Here is a 26,736-nt window from a genome sequence, read left to right as displayed (position 1 = left end):
AACTTCCATCCATTGTCCTTAAGTGGGCCTACTATTTCTCTTGCTACCGTCTTCCTCCTAATATATGCATAAAAAGCCTTAGGATTCCTCTTGACCATGTTTGCTGAAGATATTTTATGGCCCCTTTTAGTCCTCCTAATTCCACGTCTAAATTCCTTCCTACTTTCACTGTACTCAAGTGCTTCGTCAGTTTTTAGATGCCTGGACCGATCGTATGTTTCCTTTTGATTAAGCTTAAACAATTATCCATGGTTCCTGAATCCTGCCATTTCTATCCTTCATTTTTGTGGGGATATGCCTGTCCTGCACTTCAATCAACTGGCCTTTAAAAGCCTCCCACACATCAGATGTGGATTTGCCCTCAAATAGCCGCTCCCAATCCACATTCCCCAGTTCCTGTTTAATTTGGATATAAATCGGCCCTCACCCAATTAAGCACCCTCATCCGCAGGCCACGACTGTCCATATCCATGACTACCCAAAACCTTATGGAATTATGGTCGCTAGGCTCAAAATTCACCCCACTGAAACATCAATCACCTGGCCTGCTTATTCCCCAATACCAAGTCTAGTGTGGCCCACTCCCTGGTTGAATTGCCAACATACTGTATCAAAAAGCCCTCCTGGACACATCTAACACATTGCTCTCCATCCGAGCCCCTAGCTGTAAGGGATTCCCAGTCAATATGGGGGAAGTTAATATCGCCCATCACAACTTCTCTGCTTTTTTCACACCTTTTCAGTATCTGACTACACAACTGCTCATCCCTCTGCTGCAGGTTGTTGGGAGGTCTAAAGTTCACTCCCAACATTTTGATTTCACCCATCTTGTTCCTAGCTCAACCCATAATGCCTCACTGCAAGATCCCTCCAATGTGTCCTCCCTCAACACTGCTGCGATCTGCTTCCTAATCAGCAATGCAACTCTTTTGTTTCCCCTTCTGTCCCATTAAAAACAACTATATCCCGTGGGTTAGTCCTGTTGCCTCAGTGTCGAGGTCCCAGGTTCGATCCCGGCTCTGGGTCACTGTCCATGTGGAGTTTGCGTATTCACCCTGTGTTTGCGTGAGTTTCGCCCCCATAACCCAAAGATGTGCAGGCTAGGTGGATTGGCCATGCTAAATTGCCCCTTAATTGGAAAAAATTAATTGGGTACTCTAAATTTAAAAAAAATAATAAATTAGAAACCGTTAAAAACTGTGGGAGGAAACCAGAACACCTGGGCGAGAACCCGCGCAGACACAGGAAGGAAGTGCAAACTCCACACAGACAATCACCCAAGGCAGGATTTGAACCTGAGCCCCTGGCCCTTTGAGGCAGCAGTGCTAACCACTTTGCCACCATGCTGCCCTAGGAATACAAAGATGTACAGGTTCAAACAACAACCACTTCTACTTATGTAGCACCAAAGTGCCCCAACGAACTTCACATCAACATTAACAAACAAAATATGCCACTAAGCCACATAGGGAGTTGTTAGGTCAAATGACCAGATGCTTGGTCAAAGAGGTAGATTTTAAGTAGTTACTTAAAGGAGCGCGATGAATGTAGGAATTTCAGGTGTATAGTATTATATGTATTTGATACAGTAAGGGTTAAAAGTCTGGGATAATATGCGCTACTGTAGTCATATTTTTAAAAGTCCTGGTTTGAAAGGCAGCTGGACCTTTTTGGAGAGGGGTGCAATTAAAGTATCATAAAAGTTTGGCTAAAACACCTATGTATATATTAAGAGGGTACCCTGGGGAATATATAATTAGAGGCCTGTTCAGCTTAGTAAGATGATGTAGTTAAGGGGAGGAGGCAGGGGCTGAAGCAGATTCCGTAGTTTGAAAAGTTTCATTTTTTTAGCAGCTGCTGTCAATATAGTGAGGTTAGATCTGTTGGGTGTACAGACTAGCAGTTTCAAAATAATTCAGTTTAAGATTTGACTGGGGGCAGACCAGAAGCTGATGATCAAGAATGTGAGTTTAAAAAGTTGCCTGTGAACAGGATAGGTACACTTTCAAAGGCAGTAGGTTTGAGACAGGCAAAAGTCTGCAAGCTGGGTCCTGAAGGGTATCGCTTTCTCAAAATGGTTTAGCCAAGACATCTCTTTACAGCAAATATTCCCGAGACCGGTAACTGTATTTAAAAGTGGATTGTGACCAGAGATGGGTGTTCCTCGAGTGGAGAGTTAGGAATTAGTGTTTCACTGTCATTGTTAAGCGAGGTTTAATGGGTAATTGTAAGCTATTTCCTCATATGATGCTAAAGATGTTTTAATCCTCTGTTAGTAATAACATTTGTTTTAATATACCATATCCCAATTTGTGTGTGGGATCACTCCTGGAGGGAACTATTTTTCCCTCACAGTCTTTCAAAATTGAAATATAATATTAAGGTTTCTATCCAGTATCCTAGCAACTGATGGGGCCTGGTCCGGGATTGTAATAGGAGGTCGATGAAGTCGGAGGCAAGGCATAGGGAGCAAATTCCAGAGCTGCTGTCCTAAACATCTGAAGTCATGGCCGCCAATGCTGGAGTGATTAGAAATCAGGGAATGCAAAGGGGCCAGAATTAGCTGAGCACAAATCTCTCCGAGGATTGCGGGGCTGGAGGAAATTACAGTGATAGGGAAGTTTCAGGCCATGGAAGGATTTGGCTGTCACGGTGACACAGTGGCTAGTATTCCTGCCTCACGGAACCAGAGACTGGGGTTTGATTCTGGCCTTGCATGACTCTATGTGTGGAGTTTGCAGGTTCTCCCAGTGTCTGCATGGGTTTCCTCCAGGTGCTCCGGATTCCTCCCACAGCCCAAAAATGTGCAGGTTAGGTGGATTGGCCGTGCTAAAATTGCCCCTGTGCCCAAAGATGTGTAGGTTAGGTGGGGTTGGGGAGTGGGCCTGGGTAGGGTGCTCCTTTGGAGGGCCAGTGCTGACTCGATGGGCCGAATGACCTCCTTTTGCACTTTCGGGATTCTCGGAAAACAAGGATGAGAATTTAAAAATAGAACATTTCACCAGAAAATTTAGGATGGATACAAGGACGTTCTTGTCTACAAAATGATTGAGAGGTGGGATGGCATTCTAGGTAGAGGCAAAAAACCCAGAGACAACTTTTTAAAAAAAGCTGTATTCTGCTATATGGATTGATCCCACATCTCCCCAGTGGTGGAAATGTAGATACCTCCTACAGGGGTGAGCTAAGATTGGCCAACTATATTTTCTCAATGATATCTATTCCAAAACGCATTGAATAGATGTGATGCATTTTAAAATAGTTCACAAAAGCCAACATAAAATGTATTTACTGTAAATTGTGCCAAACTGTTCATAACCACCCGTTCCGATCAAATATTCTGCCACATCAACTATTTTGTGTACGGCAATTCCAGTCAGTAGTTTCTGACTTTAACCAAATAGGTCCTGTATATACAACGTCTTGGGGAACAAAAGAGGATCTCCATGGGCTGTGGACTGCTCATTATAGAACTGAAACTTCTATGGTATCTATCATAAAGATGAAAATTTAGCTGTTTTTGCAGGCGCATTGCTTCTGGTGCATCACACAATCCTTTGATCCATGTACTGGAGATCTCTGAAAATAAGTTCTCTGTTCTTGAAAATACATTACATTTTCAATCTCCCCCTCCAAACCAATCTTAAAAAATCCTGTATGTAGACAAGATTAACACACGTCTTAATAATCTTTTGATGTACGAGAAATTAACCAACATTAGAATTTAGTAGGGCAGCATGGTGGCACATTGGTTAGTCTAGCACTGCTGCCTCACGGCGCCGAGGGCCCCGGATTCGATCCCAGGGTCACTGTCCGTGCCGAGTTTGCACATTCTTCCCATGTCTGCGTGGGTCTCACCCCCACAACCCAGAAAGATGTGCACGGTACGTGAATTGGCTACACTAAATTGCCTCTTCGTTGGGGAAAAAATAATTGGGAACTGTAAATTTATAAAAAAACATATTGAAATTTAGTTCAAATAGCTTCTTCCTATAGCTTCTTCCTTTATGGGCAAAAGGCACTAACAAAGCATAGCCATGACTATCAGCAGCAAAGTCATGAACATGCAAAAAAACATTCTTATGGCATCATAATTAGGGATCCAAAGAACAAACAACTTGAAACATTGTGCTTGGAAGTATTGTGTTAATTAATTAATACAGACAAGACAGATTAATACAGACAGTCAATAAATATACAGACGAGATTTTAAATTTGTAGTCAACATTGAACTTCAATGGAATTGTTGAGACTGTTCCACGTGTAGTCTCAAAAGATTATTAATTTTATGAATTTCATTGTAAACTTGAATACTCATCAGAACCCAGCATGATGGCACAGTGGTTAGAACTGCTGTCTCACGCCAGGGACGCAGATTTGATTTTAACCTTGGATGACTGTGAGAAATAAAAATCGCTTATTGTCACAAGTAGGCTTCAAATGAAGTTACTGTGAAAAGCCCCTAGTCGCCACATTCCGGAGCCTGTCCGGGGAGGCTGGTACAGGAATTTAACTGTGCTGCTGGCCTGCCTTGGTCTGCTTTCAAAGCCAACTATTTAGCCCTGTGCTAAACCAGCCCGACCAGCAGAAGTCTGTACCTTCTGCCCCCCCTGGTTTCCTCCCACAGTCCAAAGATGTGTAGGTTAGGTGGGGTTCTGGGGATAAGGTGGGGGAGTGGGCCTCGGTAGGGTGCTCTTTCAGAGTTAATGCAGACTCAATGGGCTGAATGGCCTCATTCTGCACTGAGGAATTCTGTGATTCTAACAGATTCACAAGAATACCAAGTGTGGTTCACTTACCAGTATTAGAAGCTCCATAGAAGCTTCATTGAAGCTACATCTATACACAACCCTCTCCTTTGACAGAAAGAGCATGTCCACGTGTTGCATCTTATTTAACATAACAAAAGTTTGGGGGGGGGGGGGGGGGGGAAAGAGAGAAGAGCTGGAAATCGCCATTCCCTGGTTAATTCTCCAGAACAAAACCTTGATCAGAGTCGGCCTGCCTGGTGTGTATTTAAACAAAGGCTTGCAAGTTAACTGTTCCCTGGCGCATTCTCCATGACCTCTACCAGAGTCCACTTGACAACCAATGAGCAGTCTATTCTCTTGCAGTATTAACTGTTAGAACATAGAACAGTACAGCACAGAACAGGCCCTTCGGCCCTCGATGTTGTGCCGAGCAATGATCACCCTACTCAAACCCATGTATCCACCCTATACCCGTAACCCAACAACCCCCCCCTTAACCTTACTTTTTAGGACACTACGGGCAATTTAGCATGGCCAATCCACCTAACCCGCACATCTTTGGACTGTGGGAGGAAACCGGAGCACCCGGAGGAAACCCACGCACACACGGGGAGGACGTGCAGACTCCGCACAAACAGTGACCCAGATGGGAATCGAACCTGGGACCCTGGAGCTGTGAAGCATTTATGCTAACCACCATGCTACCGTGCTGCCCCTTGTTGTTCCCTTTACAACTGGTATTCTTAGACTCTTTCTTATTGAGTGCAAGACGTAAAACTTTGACAGTCTCTTTTTTTCAGCAAATACCTTCTGTACTACCAAACTACCACTTAGAAACTGAACTATATTTTCTGTCAAATGAAATAACTGAAGTCATTTTGATAAAATCTCAAAGAACTATTCCCGAACTTCAAAAAGTAAATGAGAGCCAAAAAGGGGCTGGTTTAGCACAGGGCTAAAGAGCTGGCTTTTAAAGCAGACCAAGGCAGGCCAGCAGCACAGTTCAATTCCCAAACCAGCCTCCTTGAACAGGCGCTGGAATGTGGAGACTAGGGGCTTTTCACAGTAACTTAATTTGAAGCCTACTTGTGACAATAAGCGATTTTCACTTCATTTTAATTTCAAATAATAATTGAATTTTCTAAGTTTGGTGCAGGAGTAGAAGTCGGAGTGATTTCCGCTGGGGGGGGGGGGGGGGGGGGGGGGGGGGGGGACGGGGACGGGAGAGAGAACAGTGGCTAACCATGCACAATCTTGTGCAGTTCTGCTCAGTGCCTACCTACGCGGAGCACGGCGAATCTCGTGACAGAGTGGCAAGAAAGTTGCTGTCCCTGCCATTCCTCAAAAGGTGACCATCCAGGCTCTATACAATGGAAACCATTGACTCAGTACAAACTAGGAGCTTCAGTCTGGCTGTCCCAAAGAATAAAACGTGTGGCTCCATGGTTCAGCGAAGCCTTGTTCTCCAGGCTGGCCTGGAAAAGTGAGGGGTGTTTCCAGAGAATGGCAGCAGGAAGCCCTCCTGTCTGACCATGGTGGGGTATGGACAGGGTAACAACAGAGGCTCGCATCCAGGGGGCCTAGCACGGAAATGCTCAGCAGTTTAAGAGGAGGAAGAGGGCAAGTGCACAGTTTATTCCCATTGACACTAAAGGACATCAGGCAGTCTCGGTGTGAGAGTGCACAGGGGTGTCAGACAGGAGTTCTGGTTGCAGCACTCACCAGCAGATGGGACATCTGCACTGAATATGTGCTAACCGCTTTATGTTTTCAATCTTATATCATTTGCCGGACATCCTGCTTCTTAATATTCTAAAGCCCTTCTAAAGGGCTTTCCGACATTGTTGATCTGGAAGCTTGACCTGCCTTTGAAGTCCCAAAAACAAAATTCCTGAACTTCATCCCAATGGCGGGATACTAGTTTATGGCCTCATGCCAAATTCCTTTCTGCCGCCCACCAAGCTTCCCGTTGCTGGCAGGACTGGAGGATTCCATCCAATGGCTACAATCTTCCCAATACTTAGTTGGAGCAAATTTGGGTTGATCCACAATTGCAGCAGACTGACAACGCAAAAGCAGTGGAGAGGTTGAGAGATGTGGTGGTGAGATGCAGAGCTGTATCTCCTCGGGTTAAACATGGAAACTGATGTCAAATCTGTAGATTATGTTGCTCTACAGCAGCACATATACAATCTACCGCCCAAGAAATAGATCTATATCATGTATCAGCAGGAAAAGACTTGGTTGTACAACAGAAATGTACCAATTGATTGACATACTTTAAGATTTTTGCAGGTTTTATTAATAATTGATGACAAAAATGTGACTTAAATCAGTGCCAAAGGAGGCATGCACACACAAATAGATGGGAGAAATTAGAAAATCACAATATACATCAAGCTGCACCTGCCTTACAAAACTAAATATTTTTCACCTGCTTTTGTAGCTAACTTTCCACTGCATCCCGACCCAATTTTCCCACAGACTCATTCACAAAAGCTGTTTTGACAATAAAATGACGGTTAGAACATTACAGCGCAGTACGGGCCCTTCAGAAACCATCTGAAGCCTATCTGACCTAAACTATTCCATTTTCATCCATATGTCTATCCAGTGACCACTTAAATGCCCTTAAACTTGGCGAGTCTACTACTGTTGCAGGCAGGGCGTTCCACACCCCTACTACTCTCTGAGTAAAGAAACTGCCTCTGACATCTGTCCTATATCTATCACCCCTCAATTTAAAGCTATGTCCCCTCGTGTTGGTCATCACCATCCGAGGAAAAAGACTCTCACTGTCCACCCTATCTAACCCTCTGACTATCTTATATGTCTCTATTAAGTCACCTCTCAGCCTTCTCTCTAACGAAAACAACCTCAAGTCCCTGAGCCTTTCCTCGTAAGACCTTCCCTCCATACCAGGCAACATCCTAGTAAATCTCCTCTGAACCCTTTCCAAAGCTTCCACATCCTTCCTATAATGCGGTGACCAGAACTGCACGCAGTACTCCAGGAGCGGCCGCACCAGAGTTATGTACAGCTGTAGCATGACCTCGTGGCTCCGAAACTCAATCCCCCTACTGATAAAGGCTAGCACACCATATGCCTTCTTAACAGCCCTATTAACCTGGGTGGCAACTTTCAGGGATTTATGTACCTGGATGCCGAGATCTCTCTATTCACCTACACTACCAAGAATCTTGCCATTAGCCCAGTACTCTGCATTCCTGTTACTCCTTCCAAAGTGAACCACCTCACACTTTTCCACATTAAACTCCATCTGCTACCTCTCAGCCCAGCTCTGCAGCTTATTTATGTCCCTCTGTAACCTATAACATCCTTCAGCACTATTCACAACTCCACCGACCTTCGTGCCATCTGCAAATTTACTAACCCATCCTTCTACACCCTCTTCCAGGTCATTTATAAAAATGACAAACAGCAGTGGCCCCAAAACAGATCCTTGCGGCACACCACTAGTAACTGAACTCCAGGATTAACATTTTCTATCAACCACCACCCTCTGTCTTCTTTCAGCTAGCCAATTACTGATCCAAACCACTAAATCACCTTCAATCCCATACTTCTGTATTTTCTGCAATAGCCTACCGTGGGGAACCTTATCAAACGCCTTACTGAAATTCATATACACCACATCAACCACTTTACCCTCATCCACCTGTTTAGTCACCTTCTCAAAAAACTCAATAAGGTTTGTGAGGCATGACCTACCCTTCACAAAATCGTGTTGACTATCGCTAATCAACTTGTTCTTTTCAAGATGATTATAAACCCTATCTCTTATAACCTTTTCCAACATTTTACCCACAACCGAAGTAAGGCTCACAGGTCTATAATTACCAGGGTTGTCTCTACTCCCCTTCTTGAACAAGGGGACAACATTTGCTATCCTCCAGTCTTCTGGCACTATTCCTGTCGACAAAGACGACATAAAGATCAAGGACAAAGGCTCTGCAATCTCCTCCCTGGCTTCCCAGAGAATCCTAGGATAAATCCCATCTGGCCCAGGGGACTTATCTATTTTAACACTTTCCAAAATTGCTAACACCTCCTCCTTGTGACCCTCAATCCCATCTAGCCTGGTCGACTGTACCTGAGTATTCTCCTCAACAACATTGTCTTTCTCCAGTGTAAACACTGACGAAAAATATCCATTTAACGCTTCCCCTATCTCCTCTGAGTTTATGTGCTTGCTTCATAAACATATAGAAGCTGCCGCACAATTCAGGCAAAAACCTCCAGTGGACACATTCAATAAAAGTAAAATCCCCACTGGGCATATTCAATAAGAATAAAATCCCCACTGGGCATATTCAATAAGAATAAAATCCCCAGTGGACACATACTGCAGACGCTGGAAATCTGACATAAAAACAGGAAATTCTGGAAAGACTCAGTCGGTCCCGCAGTGTCTGTGGAGAGAGAAACAAAGTTGACCTTTCAAGTCGGTATTTTAAGCTCTGAAGAAGAATCGTACGCACCCGATAAATTAACTCTGTTTCTTTCCATGGAGGCTGTCTGACCTGCTGAATTTTTCCAGCAGTTTCTGTTTCAATGAACAGAAACATTGCTCACCCAATGCATTATATACTGACCAACATTTGAAAAGCTCACTCACCCCCATAGCGGTAATGTCACCCGAGTGGGATTCAATAAGCCGAGAGTGGGACTTTCCTCCCCTTTGTAAAAGGCAGTCCCACCCTGGAGAGCTGTTGGTTAATCAGATTGGTCCTGGCAATCCCAGCATCACCAGAACTCAGGACTAGGCACTGCAAGCAAGTCCACAGAATTGGCACCATGGACCCAGAAGTGAGACGAGTCTCGGCTTTTTGATTGGGGAGGGATCACAGACCCTTGGGAGATGTGGGAATGGATTTGTGGTGTGGATCAGGTTTTGTAAGCAAATGGGGGTACCATCATGGGTGTGCCCGATTTGCCTAGAGCACTCCCCAATGGAGGTACCTCCCCTTCCCTCCCACCTTTTCGCCTCAGGATGGTGAAAATTATGAAAATGACCAAGTCCCTTAATTGGGCAGTTAAGGCCCTCAATTGGCCCCGGGGGGTGGCCGAGTTGGCACCTTACCCACTCATTGTATTAAGAGGAATGGGTCAGGAGAGGGAGGACAGATGGTGGACTAGTCACCTGTTATATTTGACCTGCCTCCTCCCCACATCCCACCAAAGACATACCCAATAGGGGGTCATAAAACTCACACCACAAATTCCAATCAAGCAAATTTAGCCAACTTGGATCACAGTACTTTTGTTACTGAGATAGATCACTGGAATCAGCTCCGATTTTCCCTCCTAAGAGTATATAATGACCAAGTTATGACTGTGTACAAACCATTGAGCAATCAATGAATATGAACCTGTGTTCTTTCCATCAGAGGCACAGTATATGAGCGCATAACATGCTGATTGACTGACTCACCATTAACTCTGCAATGTACAAGTATTTGTATTTGTGACAGATTGAGGAAAGGTGTAAACAAACACCAATTGCTCAACAGCAAATTAGAGCAGCCCTACAAGCATAATCTTTGGTAAATTATTGGTCCTCCAACATTAATTCTTATTATAGTACACATTCAATGGTTCACCTGCCTCCATTTATTTGTAACCTCATCATTCCCTAACTTTTTGGATGACAACAGTTAGTGGTGGCCATCAGCAGTGTTCAGAAACATACATAGAAAATAGAAGGCCATTCAGCCCTTCGAACCTGCTCTGCCATTCACTGTGATCATAGCTGATCATCAAGTTCAATAACCTGACCCCGCCCTTCCCACATCCCTTGATTCCTTTATCCCCAAGAGTTATATCTAATTCCTTCTTGTTTTGGCCTCAATTACTTTCAGTGGTAGTGAATTCCACAGATTCACCACTCTCTAGGTCAGGGGTGGGCAAACTTTTCCGTGCAAGGGCCACATTCAGAAATTCACAATTCACAAAGGGCCGCATAGTATATTAAGTAAAATAATTACTTCACCCGGTTATGCTTCTGGGCGCCTCATATAGAACAGTACAGCACAGAACAAGCCCTTCGGCCCTCGACGTTGTGCCGAGCAATGATCACCCTACTCAAGTCAACGTATCCACCCTATACCAGTAAGTAACCCAACAGCCCCCCCCCCCCAGTAACCTTTAAAAAAAAATTTAAAAAAAAAAAAAAAATTTTTTTAAAAAAAAATTTTTTTTTTTTTTTTTTTTAAAATGACTTGGTGGGCCGCAGAAATACCTTTGGCGGGCCGCATGCGGCCCGCGGGCCGTAGTTTGCACACCCCTGCTCTAGGTGAAGAAATTTCTCCTCTCCTCAGTCCTAAAAGGACTTTGGGCCTGAGTGGGGTTATGCATTTGGACAGAGGGGCACCAACTGAATTTGGATGGAAGCAAAATATAACCAAGAGAAAATAAAATTCTGCTAAGGGATTGGGGTAAAGAGCATTTCAAATGGAATTTATTTTACTATTTTCAATCCCCAAATCAACACTGCATAACCTCTGATACCAACCAAGAATCCTTGATGCTGTCTCATAATGTCTAATACTGGCAATCTGTACACATTCCAAATATTGCAATGCTGACAACACAGTGAAAGGATTTATATGAAAGTGCTAGGCCATATCCAAACTATATGAAATGAAATATTTACATGTTATAGTCCTGATGTTACTATAGGACATCCAATGGGATCAAAGGAACTAGCAGATACTCTATTACATCTGAAATCATGGTATTATAAACAATGCATAATTTGACAAACAATGCCCAATCTGGGAAAAAACCAATGAGTTACTTTCTGAGTAAGAAAAATAAACAAGGAAAAGTATTATGGAAAGAATGATTAGGGCAGTGCATCCATTATGCAACAGCATAATTCTGGAAATTCAGCATTAAATGCATTTGGTTTGAGCACCATCATTATACAGATGGGTTCTGAGCACCATCATTATAGATGGGTTAATTAATGTTAAAAGAAGCCAGTGCTCAGCACTTCCAAACAAATTACAGTAGTTGCTACTGAAACTTATTGTTTGTTACACTTTGAATAATGCAGCAAGCTCAGAATAATGCAGCAAGCTCAGAAGTTTAGTGGGGTTGATCCGCCTCTCTCATCCCCTCCATGGAACAAATGACAACATTCATTGGTTATTTAATCATAGAATTGTTACAGCGAAGAAGGAGGCCATTTGGCCTATTATGTCTGCATCAGCTCTCCAATTGGGATTGCTTAGTGCCATTCCCCAGCACTTTATTTCTATTTGAGTCAACATCTAACACGGTCTTGAATGCTTCGACCGAACCTGACTCCACCACACTTCCAGGCAGCTTATTCTAGACCCGACCACTCATTGAATCATATGGGCCAATCTGTAACAGGTTAACATCTCTGAATGTAGCTACACAATAATGCAGTGTCCTTAATCTACACTGGTAGGAGAAAATTTACTCCGAAAAAAATCACACCAGTGACTAAGAACAATTAAAGGTGCAAATTGTCCTGTCGTGCCATAAGACAACTGGAAGGAAAGATTGACAGACCCAGGTCTACGTAAAGAAACTGGATGACAATGTATTCTGGATAGTAAGAATTTCAGCCACATTCACTGACAGCAGCAGTTACTGAAGGCACTCAGGGCAATAACCTACACATTAAAAACAATTACATTTTGCGACTCTGACATCCTCACTGTATCTGGTGTCATTTTAATTCAAGTAGGGGTGCCTTATTTTGATTTCAGTTGATCACAAAGACACTGCTCTTTCCCAAACCGAGTCCTGGTCACTACTGTATGCACTCATCTCACTCCAACAATAAATATATTTTCGTTTCAAGGTTAAAAATATTCTGCAGTTCAGCACCTCGAATCTGCCAGGCCTGTCATTTAGAGCAAGTCAGCACAGGTGTACGTGCTTACATAACATCATTCCCTGAACATTGCTGTCAGTACTATGAATGCATCAAGAGTGATTCATGAATTTGATGTGCACTAAATGAATAAGTTTACAAAATAAATTGAAATGCAGTGTTACCTCTTCATTCAGAATGTATTCTCAACATCGTTAATAGGGAATGTCTTGTATAAACTTGAATTAAAACCTAAAGTACACAAAATGCTCTGCATGATTCAAATATATTTCTTACTAGTAATATTGGGTGCGATCCACCGCCGCATTGCCCTCTCCCTTCAGCGCGGTGCGGCCGGTGAATATCGGGGGAGCCCTCTTGCGGGTTTCCTGGCAGTCTTCACGCCTCGCGGGATTCACCCAAGTCCCGTGAGACGTCGGAGTCCAAATCCCACCCACAAAGAGCGGGACCAAACAGCGTGCACTGAAGCTGGTTTTAAACCGGCTTTGGCAAACATACGCGACATCCACTGGGCTCCCCAACAAGGTCGCAGTCGGGCGCCATTCAGCACTGGTCCACACAAACTTGGACCAATCAGAATGGCACCGGGGGGGGGGGGGTCTCCCGGGCAATCGGAGACCCCTGGGTGGTCAGGGTAAGTGCAGGGTGGTCCCCTAGCCCTCCCATTGGAACACGGGCACCATGGCACTGCCCCATTGCCACTGCCACCATGGCACTGTCAGCTTGCAGGAGCACTGTCTGGGTGCCAGGGTGGCAGTGCAAAGGTGCCAGGGTGGCGCTGCCAAGGGTCTGAGGGGTCTGTGCCCCTGAAAGGAGGGTGAAGGGGTGTTTGAAAGGTGCAGGGCATGTATGTAGGGGCCTCTGGGAGAATTTGGGGGGGGGAGGGGGTGACAGGTGGGAGTCTTGGAAGGGGGGTTGCTTAAGGGAGCTTGGAGGGGCCTGAATAGGGCCCGCCAGCCTCCCCCAGAACCCAATAGCGGGATGTCCTCACTTGGCGGCCCGATTTTGGAGTTCAACTTCCCAGTGCTAAAACAAAATTCGAAGGGATTCTATGGGCTCGCCGCTGCGCAGCGTGGGCAGTGAAGGCAGGGAGACCCCGCACCCTGGATCTACCCAACTCGCAACGCCTTATGAGATTTCTCGCTACAATGGGGAGTTCCAGCGAGCAGAGCTCCCCATTGTAAAAAACGAGGCTATGTGGCCGCGGGTTCCACGTTTAGACCCCTTATTCAAAATGAGTCGTGTTGAATAGCCATGTGTTTCTCGGCACTGCGAGCGCCATGAAACACGTGGCTAAATGTACTGACTCGGGGACTTTCATGGGCTAAACAGGTGAGAAACTCCACAGGGCCTAAACAAAATGACTAAGTGCCATTGAATAGCGATGGGGAACTCGCCGGCAAAGCCGGTGAGAAACTCCCTGAAATGAACTTAGAAATTTTTCCGTAGAAACCTGCCCGTTGTCTTTAGTCTCATGTTTCTGAGGAGGAGATTTTAAAGCTGCACAGCCTCCTTGTATTTTGTTTCTAATCTAAATGAACAATACTATGGGGGAATTATAGCCACACTCAAATTTGTACTAACCAATGTTCACAAATGCACACTCATCCGGGTGGCTGAGTCAGTCAGATAAGGGGACATTGGTTCTCCTCAGTTAACCCCAGAGTATGGGTTGTTAATAATCATAGATAATCCTCATAAACTGACACTAAACCGGATACTTTCCTGAATCTCTAACACCTTAGTTCCACATTTTCTATCAGAAGAGCCCCTCCAAAAATACTTGTGGCTTGAATGCAGCCCAAGTCTTTTTCCTTTCCTGTTTTCCTCCCACTCTCCTTCATCCCTCCTGAAAACATTAATCATTTACTCAAGTTATGGGGAGAATTTTAACCCCACCTCCAAACAATGGGTGGGCTAGGTCGGATGGAAGATAAATAAGCCACCCTCATGCTGTTAACATCAGAGCCCGTGTTCCCACTGGCTCTGGGCTTGCTCCCCCTCCTTGGTACATCACCAACATTACACGCGTGGCTCGACAACCACAATGCAATATGGAAATAAAGCCTACTCACACAACACAGGTTATGTCCAGCAAGAAGCCAATTTCTTTCATCCTAATCGAGGCTGATTCAATAAAGACAACACCTTGCATTAATATTGTCTTTACTGTTGAAATCTAACCCAAGTCACTTCAGCAGAGCAATACCAAGCCACATAAGGAGGTATCAGGCAGGTGAGCAAAATGCTGATCGAAGAGACAGTTAAGAGGAATGGGAGATATAAAGGCAGAGATGGAGTTGAGGAAGGGAATTCCTCAGTTTAAGGTCAAGACAAGGAATAAATCCAGCCAGTGTGGTTCACCTAATCATTGGACAAACCAAATCATCAGGATAATTTATTGGGTGCTTTTATCCCATCTAAAATATTCATAGTGCCTCAGTTTCAAAATATCTAATGTAAATTAATTAGTGTGGCTCATCAACATTATTTGCCATCAATTTCAGCATAAAATGTATGTTCTATGAAGCAAACAATTCAGTTCTTCCCATTACATATTCAGCAGATGTCATAGTGACCACCAATGGTCAAACCTTTGCAGTCGGTTTATCAAAAATTCCCACTAACAAGTGTGCAGCTTGAAATGGGGAAGGAAAAGGTTTCACTTCAAGTCAAGACTTAACAAGTTGATGGAACCACAGAAATAATCTCAATTCAAGGCTCAAGCAAAAAGCTGTGAATTTGAGCGTTGGAATTCCATGTGCTTGCAGCTCTCACATTAGCATTTTAATCGGGTGGATAAAAAAAGTTCTAAACCCTGACAGCATTTAATCATAGTTTACAACTGACAACTTGTGAAAGGTAAAACAAATCCAATATAACACTCGCCATTAAAAGTCCAACGCAAAATTAAATCAACAGTGCAGCTAACTCAGCAAATGTAAGTGAGTTGAATGACTGTTCCTAATTGTTTTCATTAAACTGGGTGGACCATGGTGTACTCATTTATTAGAAACTAGCAACTTACCAAAGAACTGCTTGATAATATTAACTGGTTCCATTCTGTTTTCCTTTGCCTCTGTTCAGCTCAGATACGCAGAGTCCAATTGAAACTTCTAGTAGTCTTGCAGCAATTAACAGCCTCGAAACTCCCCACCCCAAGAGCATGTGACTTGATACCATATTAACCCAAAGGATTCCAGATAACTCCCAACCAATCAACATAAAGATTTGACTTGAACCCTTATAAAACCTGTCCAACAAGTGAATCATGTTGTCACGGTAACAGTGATTACATTACTTCAGAACACTTTACTAGTTACAAGAGTGACTATCAATCAGAATCAGGGCAAGCACGGCATTAACATTTCTACTCCCACTCTTATTTCCTCCCCTCCCCCTTTATCGTCCAGTCCCTTCCCCTCTGATATAAATTGCTCCATTATTCAACTCAGCAATGATTTTTATTTCAGCTGGTAACATGCAAGCTCAGTAAGTTTCCCACCAACCGAGTTTAACTTAGTGTGGACTAACAGTTTGATAACCCCCATAATGGTAGGGTTTCCTCATATTAATGTATTAACAGATTTATTTAGCTAAATTGCATAACATGCCAGTTCCTGTTCAGTTTAAACAAACTGTCAAAATGCCAAAAATACAAAATCGAAAATGTTCCAAGAGTGTTCACATGTTAAACATCGACAGAATACTTGCACTTTTTCACAATTACTCTGCCATTATACATGCATCGTCAACACTTCTGCAGCCTACATCAATTTAATTGCAGCTGTACCAGACTAAGCTCTCATGTCAAGTTTTAACAAGTTCATCCGTAAGCAGCTGAACCTTACAGAGCAACAAGGACACAGGATTGACCCTGGTTGATGCTGAGATCGCTGAGTTCAGACAGGTAGTGTAGCAAGAGATGACCTTGCATTCAGGAATTACATTCCATTCATTCAATCAATATTATCAGAATCGGGGGCGGGGGGGGGGGGGTACATTTAGTGGGTAAAAATCATAACGTTCTTCAAAAACTATGTAAGCACAGCTCAATAAAGGGTTTGCAATCTGATTCACTTGGCTTGAACATATTCCTTTTATTTGTCGAAAACTGGCCCCAGCTACACAAGTGGCACTTTCCACTAACACGATGCTACAATCAGTCAAAAGTGACATCCTGCTTACCACACAAACTGAGCAACGCCGTGTATGGGGTTCAGTGCCGGTTGTGATGCCAGGTGCCTAGGCCGTACGTTTTCAGCCATTGGCTGATCGCATCAAAGAAGCGTCTTACTCCATTGTTCCCAACAGGTAGACTACAGACCATATTCAATGGGCCTGAGTTTGCGAAGCCCAAATCAAAATATCTTGCTGTTAGATGGGACTCAGATTGGGCAGTACTTGCTGGGCAGCACTTCCTGAACATTACAAGAGTGCATTAACAACCGTTTTAAGATCATCAGTCGAGCTGGAAGCGTGATTCATTTATGTTTGAAGCAGCATACATTCATATGCAGGGCACCTGTTCTCTGCAAACAAAAAGAAATTTATTCAAGCTTTATACCTATTTGAATTATCTGGAAACATGGGGAGTTTATAGTTCCCCATTGTTTTTCCCATGGCATTGCTGCGGTCAATCAGGGTGAACTTGCCAACCCTTTTCTCCCACAGTACAAGTTGTTGCGATCGTTTGAAGTTCAGCATTTATGTGTTTATCCTGATGACTGATGGGCAAAAAGCTTCAGCTCTTCTCAGCAATATTCAACATAGTAATTAGGAGCAAGAATGGGCCATATAGTCCCTCAAGCCTGGTGTTCCATTCAACAAAGTCCTGGCTACATTTTGACCTCAACTCCACTTTGCTGACAATTCCCAGATACCCACAGGAAACCTAGAAGTAAAAATTGATCACCATTCACACAGAGACCAAAATAAAGATTGTGACATACACAAGGGATAATGTCATAATTAAATATTATAAATAACATTGAAAAATGTTCTTGCAATTTGAACCATCAATGGAATTGTCATAACAGAGAAATTTGACTTCCCGAAAAATATTTTTTTCAAGGCCAGAGAGGTTATTCCTGAACTTAGTACACAATTGAAAACCCAGTTATATATTTTTTCCCTGGTGGGGGCAGGATCCTACCATCTTCCCCTGGAGCTGGAGGGGGCCCACAGAGTACTGGCCAGGCAGCCTAAGGCGAATGAACCCCTGCGGGCGGTGCTGGTGCGGTTCCATCGGTTCAGTGACCGGGAGTGTGTTCTGCGATGGGCCAAGAAGGTGAGGAGTAGCAAGTGGGAGAACTCGGTAGTGCGTATCTACCAGGACTGGAGTGCGGAGGTGGCCAAGCGGAGAGCCGGGTTTAACCGGACGAAGGCGGTGCTCCATGGAAAGCAGGTGAAGTTCGGCATGTTGCCGCCTGCGCGCCTGTGGGTCACCTACAAGGACCGGCATTACTACTTTGAGTCCCCGGAGGAAGCGTGGGCCTTTGTGCAGGCTGAAAAGTTGGACTCGAACTAGAGATTCGGGGCTGTGGGAGTTTTCCTATTTCTGTATCACTGCTTATGCTGTTGCTGGTTATTCTGTTTGTTTCTGTTTTTTCTCTCGCTTTCGGACGATGTGGGTTATGGTTTTGTGTTTTAAGGGGGGTACTGGGGTTTGTGGTTGATCTGTGTCTTTGTTTGTACGGAGTTGGTGGATGGGTTGTTTGGGAGCTACGTTGGGGGGGTGGGGCACTGTGAAAGCGTGGTTTTTTCTCTGGTTTCCCGCACTGTGGGACGAGGGGGTGGAGCTGGTGGCGAGTGGCGTGGTTATCAGACCTGTTTTCCCACGCCGAAGCGGTGCCAAGGAGCTGATGCAGGGGAGGAGGGGAGACCTCATATCGGGAGGGGTCGGAGATAGGGCGGGAGCTGCCGGGGTCAGCAGAAGTCAGCTGGCTCACGGGAGTACTGTGGAGGGAGCGTCGCGGCTAGGAGGGGTCCTAGCCGGGGGGGATACCGGGTTGCTGCTGGATTGGCCAGGGAGGAGTTCGGGGGGGGTCGGGGTGAGGTTCTATCGCTGTGGGAAACGGGCCGAATGGGTGCTGGCCAGGGGCGAGCAGTCGATAGGCTATGGCTAGTCGACGGAGGAGGGGGGCGGGGTGCCCCCTGATCCGGCTGATTACGTGGAACGTGAGGGGGTTGAATGGGCCGGTTAAGAATCTGAAGGCGGACGTGGCCATGCTCCAGGAGACCCACCTGAAGGTGGCAGACCAAGTCCGTCCGAGGAAGGGGTGAGTGGGGCAGGTTTTCCATTCAGGGCTCGACTCGAAGAACCGGGGGGGTGGCGATCCTGGTGGGGAAGAGGGTGGCGTTTGACGCGTCTGAGGTTGTGGCTGATAGTGGCGACAGATATGTGATGGTGAGCGGTAAGCTGCAGGGGGAGAGGGTGGTGTTGGTAAATGTGTACGCCCCAAATTGGGATGATGCTGGTTTCATGAGGCGTATGTTGGGTCGTATTCCTGGTCTGGAGGTGGGGGGCTTGATCATGGGGGGGGGAGGGGGGGGGGGGGGGCGACGACGACAACTTCAATACGGTGCTGGATCCCCTACTGGATCATTCCAGTTCAAGGACAGGCAGGAGGCCGGCAGCAGCCAAGGTGTTGAGGGGGTTTATGGACCAGATGGGAGGAGTGGATCCCTGGAGGATCGGGAGGTCGAGGGCTCGGGAGTACTCTTTTTTTCTCCTATGTGCACAGGGTTTATTCCCGCATTGATTTCTTTGTTTTGAGTAGGGGACTGGTCCTGAGGGTGGAGGAGGCCGAGTATTCGGCTATTGCGATTTCGGACCATGCTCCGCATTGGGTGGATCTGGAGATGGGGGAGGTGCGGGACCAGCGCCCGCTTTGGCGTCTGGACGTGGGGTTGGTGGCTGATGAGGTGGTGTGTAGGAGGGTTCGGGGATGTATTGAGAGGTACCTCGAGGTCAATGATACTGGGGAGGTCCAGGTGGGGATGGTGTGGGAGACTCTGAAGGCAGTGATTTAGGGGGAGCTGATCTCCGTCTGAGCCCATAGGGAGAGGAGGGAGAGGGAGAGACTGGTGGGGGAGTTGTTGAATGTGGATAGGAGGCACGCGGAGGCCCCGGAGCAGGGATTGCTGGGGGAGCGGCGTAGCGTGCAGGCCAAGTTTGATTTATTGACCACCAGAAAGGCGGAGACACAGTAGAGGAAGGCGCAGGGAGCGGTCTATGAGTATGGAGAGAAGACGAGCAGGATGCTGGCGCATCAGCTTCGTAAGCGGGACGCAGCTAGGGAGATTGGTGGAGTGAAGGATAGGGGTGGGAATGTGGTGCGGCAGGGGGCAGAGGTCAATGAGGTCTTTAGGGACTCTTATAGGGAACTGTACCGGTCGGAGCCGCCGGCGGTGGGAGGGGGAATGGAGAGTTTTTTGGACAGGCTGCGATTTCCAAGGGTGCAGGAGGAGCAGGTGGAGGGACTGGGGGCGCCGATCGAGTTGGAGGAGCTGGTCAGTGGGATTGGCCACATGCAGTCGGGGATGGCGCTGGGACCGGATGGGTTCCCGGTTGAGTTTTATAAGAAATACGCGGACCTACTGGGCCCCCTGTTGGTTAGGACCTTCAACGAGGCATGGGAGGGGGGTGTTTTGCCCCCGACGATGTCTCGGGCGCTGATTTCCCTGATCCTGAAGCGTGATTAGGATCCCTTGCAGTGCGGATCATACAGGCCAATTTCACTGCTCAATGTAGACGCCAAGTTGCTGGCCAAGATCTTGGACACTAGAATAGAGGACTGGGTGCCGGGGGTGGTACATGAAGATCAGATAGGTTTTGTTAAGGGGAGGCAGCTGAACACTAACGTGCGAAGGCTGCTAAATGTGACAATGATGCCGGCAGCAGAAGGAGAGGCGGAGATTGTGGTGGCATTGGATGTGGAGAAGGCCTTTGACAGGGTTGAGTGGGGGTACTTGTGGGAGGTGTTGGAGAGGTTCGGGTTTGGGGTGGGGTTTATTAAATGGGTGAGGTTGCTGTACGAGGCCCTGATGGCGAGTGTAGCGACAAATGGGAGGAGGTCCGAGTACTTCAGGCTCCACCGTGGGACGAGGCAGGGGTGCCCCCTGTCCCCCTTGCTTTTTGCTTTGGCAATTGAGCCTCTTGCCATGGCTCTCAGGGAGTCGGGGAGGTGGAGGGGTTTGGTGAGAGTTGGAGAGGAGCACCGAGTGTCGCTGTATGCAGATGACTTGCTGCTGTATGTAGCAGACCCGGTGGGGAATGCCGGAGGTGATGGAGATTCTTGCTGAGTTTGGGAGTTTCTCGGGCTATAAATTGAACCTGGGCAAGAGTGAGCTGTTTGTTGTACACCCGGGAGATCAGGAGGAGGGGATTGGTATGCTCCCGCTAAAGAGGGCAGTGAGGAGTGACAAATGGGAGGAGGTCCGAGTACTTCAGGCTCCACCGTGGGACAAGGCAGGGGTGCCCCCTGTCCCCCTTGCTTTTTGCGTTGGCAATTGAGCCTCTTGCCATGGCTCTCAGGGAGTCGGGGAGGTGGAGGGGTTTGGTGCGAGTTGGAGAGGAGCACCGAGTGTCGCTGTATGCAGATGACTTGCTGCTGTATGTAGCAGACCCGGTGGGGAATGCCGGAGGTGATGGAGATTCTTGCTGAGTTTGGGAGTTTCTCGGGCTATAAATTGAACCTGGGCAAGAGTGAGCTGTTTGTTGTACACCCGGGAGATCAGGAGGAGGGGATTGGTATGCTCCCGCTAAAGAGGGCAGTGAGGAGTTTTAGGTACCTGGGGGTTCAGGTGGCTAGGAGCTGGGGGACTCTGCACAAGCTCAATTTTACGAGGTTGGTGGAGCAGATGGAGGAGGAATTTAAACGGTGGGACATGCTGCCGTTATCGTTGGCGGGTAGAGTACAGTCCGTTAAAATGACAGTGCTCCCGAGGTTCTTGTTTTTGTTTCAGTGCCTCCCCATTTTCATTCCGAGGGCCTTTTTTAGGAGGGTGAACAGCAGCATTCTGGGATTTGTTTGGGCGCACGGGACTCCGAGGGTAAGGAGTGTTTTTTTTTGAGCGGGGCAGGGATAGAGGGGGACTGCCCAACCTCTCTGGGTACTATTGGGCGGCTAACGTCTCGATGGTACGTAAGTGGGTAATGGATGGGGAGGGGGCAGCATGGAGATGGCGTCCTGTGAAGGCACGAGCCGGAAGGCACTGGTAAATGCGCCGCTGCCGCTCCCTCCAACGAGGTACACTATGAGCCCGGTGGTGGCGGCTACCCTCAAAATTTGGGGGCAGTGGAGGCGACACAGGGGGCTCGGTGGAGGCCCCGCTGCGGGGGAACCACCGGTTTGTCCCAGGGAACATGGATGGCGGGTTCCTGGGGTGGCACAGGGCCGGCATTAGGAAGTTGGGAGACCTGTTCATTCACGGGAGGTTTGCGAGCCTTGGCGAATTGGAGAAGTTTGAGCTCCCCCCGGGGAATATGTTCAGGTACCTTCAGGTCAAGGCGTTTGCTAGGCGGCAGGTGGAGGGATTCCCTTTGATGCCCCCGCGGGGGGTAAGGGATAGGGTACTTTCGGGGGTGTGGGTCGGGGGTGGGAAGGTGTCTGACATCTACCAGGTGATGCAGGAGGTGGAGGAGGCGTCGGTAGAGGAGCTGAAGGCTAAATGTGAGGTGGAGCTGGGGGAGCAGATTGAGGAGGGGACATGGGTGGACGCCCTGGAGAGGGTGAACTCCTTCTCTTCATGTGCGAGGCTTAGCCTCATCCAGTTTAAGGTGCTGCACCGGGCCCACATGTCCGGGTCTAGGATGAGTAGGTTCTTTGGGGGGGCGAAGTCAGGTGTTCGGGGAGTCCAGCGAACCATGCCCATATGTTCTGGGCATGCCCGGCACTGGAGGAGTTCTGGAAGAGGGTGGCGAGGATGGTGTCGAGGGTGGTAGGATCCAGGGTCAAGCCAGGCTGGGGACTCGCGATATTTGGAGTTGGGGTGGAGCCGGGAGTGCAGGAGGAGAAAGAGGCCGATGTTTTGGCCTTTGCGTCCCTAGTAGCCCGGCGGAGGATCTTGCTGCAGTGGAAAGATGCGAGACCTCCAAGTGTGGAGACCTGGATTAATGACATGGCGGGATTCATTAAGTTAGAGGGTCAAGTTCGCCCTGAGGGGGTCGGTACAAGGGTTCTTTAGGAGGAAGCAGCCTTTCCTCGACTTTCTGGCTCAACGATAAGGAACTAGGTCAGTAGCAGCAGCAACCCGGGGGGGGGGGGGGTGGTGTTAGGGGGATAGTGTTTCAGTTAATTTGCTTATTGTTAATTTATTTTGTTGTCTATTGGGCTTGGGGGGGGGGGGGGGGGGGGGGGAGATTTGTTATATGTGTTGTTACGGGTGCCGGGGGGGTATTTATTATTGTTATTGCTATTATTGTTCTGTTGATATTTATTTTTCAAAAATTCCAATAAAAACTATTTACAAAAAAAAAGAATCGTATTTTTTAAAAAAAGGAAGGAGAAATGCAGAGGGGTTTCGGGAGGTAATTTGAGAACTTTTGCTGAGGCATTTGAAGGCACAACCTCCAACGATGGGCTGATTGAAATTGGGTATGTGGGGCAGCACGGTGGCCCAATGGTTAGCACTGCTGCCTCCTGGCACCGAGGTCCCCAGGTTCGATCCCGGCTCTGGGTCACTGTCGGTGTGGAGTTTGCACATTCTCCCAGTGTTTGCTTGGGTTTCGCCCCCGCAACCCAAAGATGTGCATAGGTGGATTGGCTATGCTAAATTGCCCCTTAATTGGAAAATATGAATTGGGTACTCTAAATTTATTTTAAGAAAAGAAATTGGGGATGTGCCACAGACCAGAATGGAGCAGTGCAGAAATCCCATAGCCCTGTAGAGATACAGAGATAGGGGAAGAGCCAAGAATAGCAACAACTTGCATTAATACAGCACATTTAATGTAATAAAGCATCCCAGGGTCTTTCACAGAGGCATTAGGAAACAAAACATGATACCAAGCCATATTTAGGTCTTCTGAGCAAAAGCTTGGACAAAGGCACAGGTTTTAATGAGTACCATAACAGAGACAAGTGAGATAGAGAAACAGAGAGGTGTAGGAAGGAAATTCCAAAGCTCCATGACCTAGGCAGCTGAAGGCACAGTCACCAATGGTAAACCGATTTGAAAAAAAAATCAGGGACAGTCAAGAGGTCAGACAGAGGAGATTACAGAGATAGTGAGGGGCCAGGCCATGGAAGGAAATAACTCTTAAAATCAAGGCATTGTTTAACCAGGGGGTATGAAAGTTCTCCCACACGCTACACAGCCCATGTCTCACTGTTGTACAGAGATGTGGTGACAGCAACTGCTCTGTACACTGGGACATCTGTTGATTCGCAAAGTCCTTGTTGAGAATCACTTGTTGCCGTAGTTTGTAGAAAGCTGATTCAGTGTTGGATCTTGAGTGAGGGTGGGCTTTGAGAGAGGTGGCTGCCAAGGCATGGGAAGTGCTCAATATATTCCAAAGTCTCTCCTTCAACATATATGGGGAAGTGGAATATTTGGCTGATTAGGTAAATGTTGACATATAGGTTTTGTTTTGGCAGTTGCATAGTCACATGGTCACTGGACGAGTACTCCAGAAAACTATGAAAATGTTCTCGGGACATGGGTTCGAATCCCACCATGGCGGATCGAAAAATTATAATTCAATAAAAATCCATATTATAAAGGCTAATGGTGACCATGGGATCATTGCCGATTGACGTAAAAACCCATCTGGTTCACTAATGTATTTTAGGGAAGAAATCTGCCATTCTTACCTGGTCTGGGCTACATGCGACTCCAGATCCACAGCCATGTGGTTGTCTCAGATGCCCTCTGGCCTAGCAAGCCAGTCAGTTTAAAGGTAAATAGGGATGCGCAATAAATGCTGGCCCAACCAGCGTCACCCACATCCCATGAGTGAATAAAAACAACGTTCAAGGATAGGCTAAATTTCATGTGTGCGGAATTGAAAAGATTGAGTGACGTGCAAATTTTGTGCAGAGAGAGTAAGCAACACTGCAGTCATCCACAAACTATAGATCATGTATATTTATGATTATGTCTTCGGCCCAATCATCTTCGGTTCCTTTATCAATGATCATCCTTCCATCAGAAAGTCAGAATTGGGGATATTCGCTGATGATTAGAATGCTCAGTATTATTCGCCACTCCTCAGATTGCCATGATAGGGAGATATTAGGAAATTGGACCCAGAAATGGGGTCCAATATGTAACAGGCAATTTAGGGGTTAAAACAGACTGAAAAAAAAATACAGGTAGCAGCAGAATCAAAGGGATACACCCACACCTGGCTGAGTCATACGGTCCCATTCAGAATAAAACTCATCAGGGAATGCATAAGGTGATTCACTTGAGAACCATTGTCATTCGGGACAATCTTGTTAGTGTTTGAACTGTGAAGTAAATGTTTAAATTTTGTTTTCGTTTCTTTTAATAAAGTTTTGTTTTTAAAGTAACTAAGCATTTTTTTCTCATATTCTCACTCCCAGAACGAATCGATCTTTCAGCACAGTCTTAAAATCTTATAAAATTGCGCCTCTGGTTCAGTATCTTAGCCCTTGCTGAGGGCTGACCAGGTGTCCGTAAAAAAGTAGGGGGCTGTCCCTAGATTTTTTCGTATAATTTCTTGTTTGGCTTGGGGCTATCAAACTTAAAAGGCAGTGAGCGGGTGTGGATTGCATTCTTTCCGGGGTTGAAATAGTAAATAGGGAGTGATTGGAAATGACCCTTAAGAGTTGCAAAAGATGTCCAGGGGTGGAGTAAATGACTTGGGAGGAATTAAAAATTAAAAAGGGAACCATAAACAAAGTTTTGGAGTTTGGTAGAGAAACTGCAGTTTGCCCTACCAAAAAGGGGCAAAGAAAGCAGAGGTAATACAGACCAAGCTCAATATTTAAACTTACCAGTAACACAATCTAACCCATTAGAATTAGCTCAAACAATTAAAAATGAAAAAATTGGAAATCATAGTCATAGATAGTCATTGAATTTACAGTCCGAAAGGAGGGCATTTGGCCCATCGAGTCTGCACCGGCCCTTGGAAAGAGCACCCTGCTTAAACCTATATCCCACCTCATCCCCGTAACCCCATCTATCCTTTTTTTTGGACACTAAGGGCAATTTAGCATGGCCAATCCACCTAACCTGCACATCTTTGGACTGTGGGAGGAAACCGGAGCACCCGGGAGGAAACACACGGGGGGGGGGGGGGGGGGGGGGGAGAGACGTGCAAACTCCGCACAGACAGTGACCCAAGCTGGGAATGGAACATGGGACCCTGGAGCTGTGGAGCACAGTGCTAATCACTGTGCTACTTTGCCCCCCATGTAAGAGAAATAGGAAGGAACAAGGTATGCTGCAAAAACTGAAATAAATGGGGATGGCAAATGAAGCAAAGGAAAGAGAATTTGAACTTCTGAAACTGGTACTGCAAGGAGTGCAGCAACTTAAAAGGTTGAAGTTAAAGGCTGGAGTTGAGGTGAGGTCTTGAGGAAGAAAAAAATACTTCCTCGCCAAAAGCTTAGTTGGGAAATAATTATTTTGGAGGAATTTAAAGATTCGCTTCTACGTAGCGGAACCCGTGGAAGGGCAGAGCTAAAGCGGCTAGACCAGCCACAGACATGGTTGACGATTTTGAATTGGTTCATAAAGCAGGAAATGTAATGTTTGATAGCAATTTAAATCTGTGAAGGATAGAAACAGGGGATACGAGAAGTTCTGAGGGGGTCAATGCAGAGGAGGTGTAGTCGGTGATGTTGAGGAGGGAGTGCCTCAGAGTAAAAAGGGAACCAACGATAGTGGTAGAGGAACAAGAAAACGCAAATGCTTTAATTGTAATATAGCTGGATATGTGAAGTCGCAGTGTTGTGGATTATAGAAAGGGCTGGGAAGACAGGCTCGGAAAACCAGGATTAAGCTTTATTAAAGCAGCCCCAACAGCACTCAAGTAGCTCAACATCATCAAGGACAAAGCAGCCCACTTGGTACCTCATCCACAAATATTCATTCCTTCAACTATATAATAAT

At 46.3% G+C, this 26,736-nt stretch overlaps 1 protein-coding gene across 5 annotated transcripts in view; it reads right to left on the bottom strand.

Moving 5' to 3' along the window:
• Window positions 1–26,736, bottom strand: part of LOC119975708 (cytoplasmic protein NCK1-like) — a 260,412-nt gene that overhangs the window by 43,688 nt on the left and 189,988 nt on the right. The window contains exon 1 of one of the 5 annotated variants that reach the window (XM_038815522.1): window positions 15,674–15,869. The exons of the other annotated variants lie outside the window; for them this stretch is intronic. Coding sequence (XP_038671450.1) covers window positions 15,674–15,707 — 34 coding nt within the window. The 5' untranslated portion in view covers window positions 15,708–15,869. Of the gene's footprint in view, window positions 1–15,673; window positions 15,870–26,736 lie in introns of those variants that run through there. 5 annotated transcript variants of the gene reach the window in all.

Source organism: Scyliorhinus canicula, chromosome 13, assembly GCF_902713615.1.
Source record: "Scyliorhinus canicula chromosome 13, sScyCan1.1, whole genome shotgun sequence".
NCBI lineage: Eukaryota > Metazoa > Chordata > Chondrichthyes > Carcharhiniformes > Scyliorhinidae > Scyliorhinus > Scyliorhinus canicula.
Note: the sequence above shows the minus strand (reverse complement) of the source record. Positions and strands in the feature narration are given on the sequence as shown.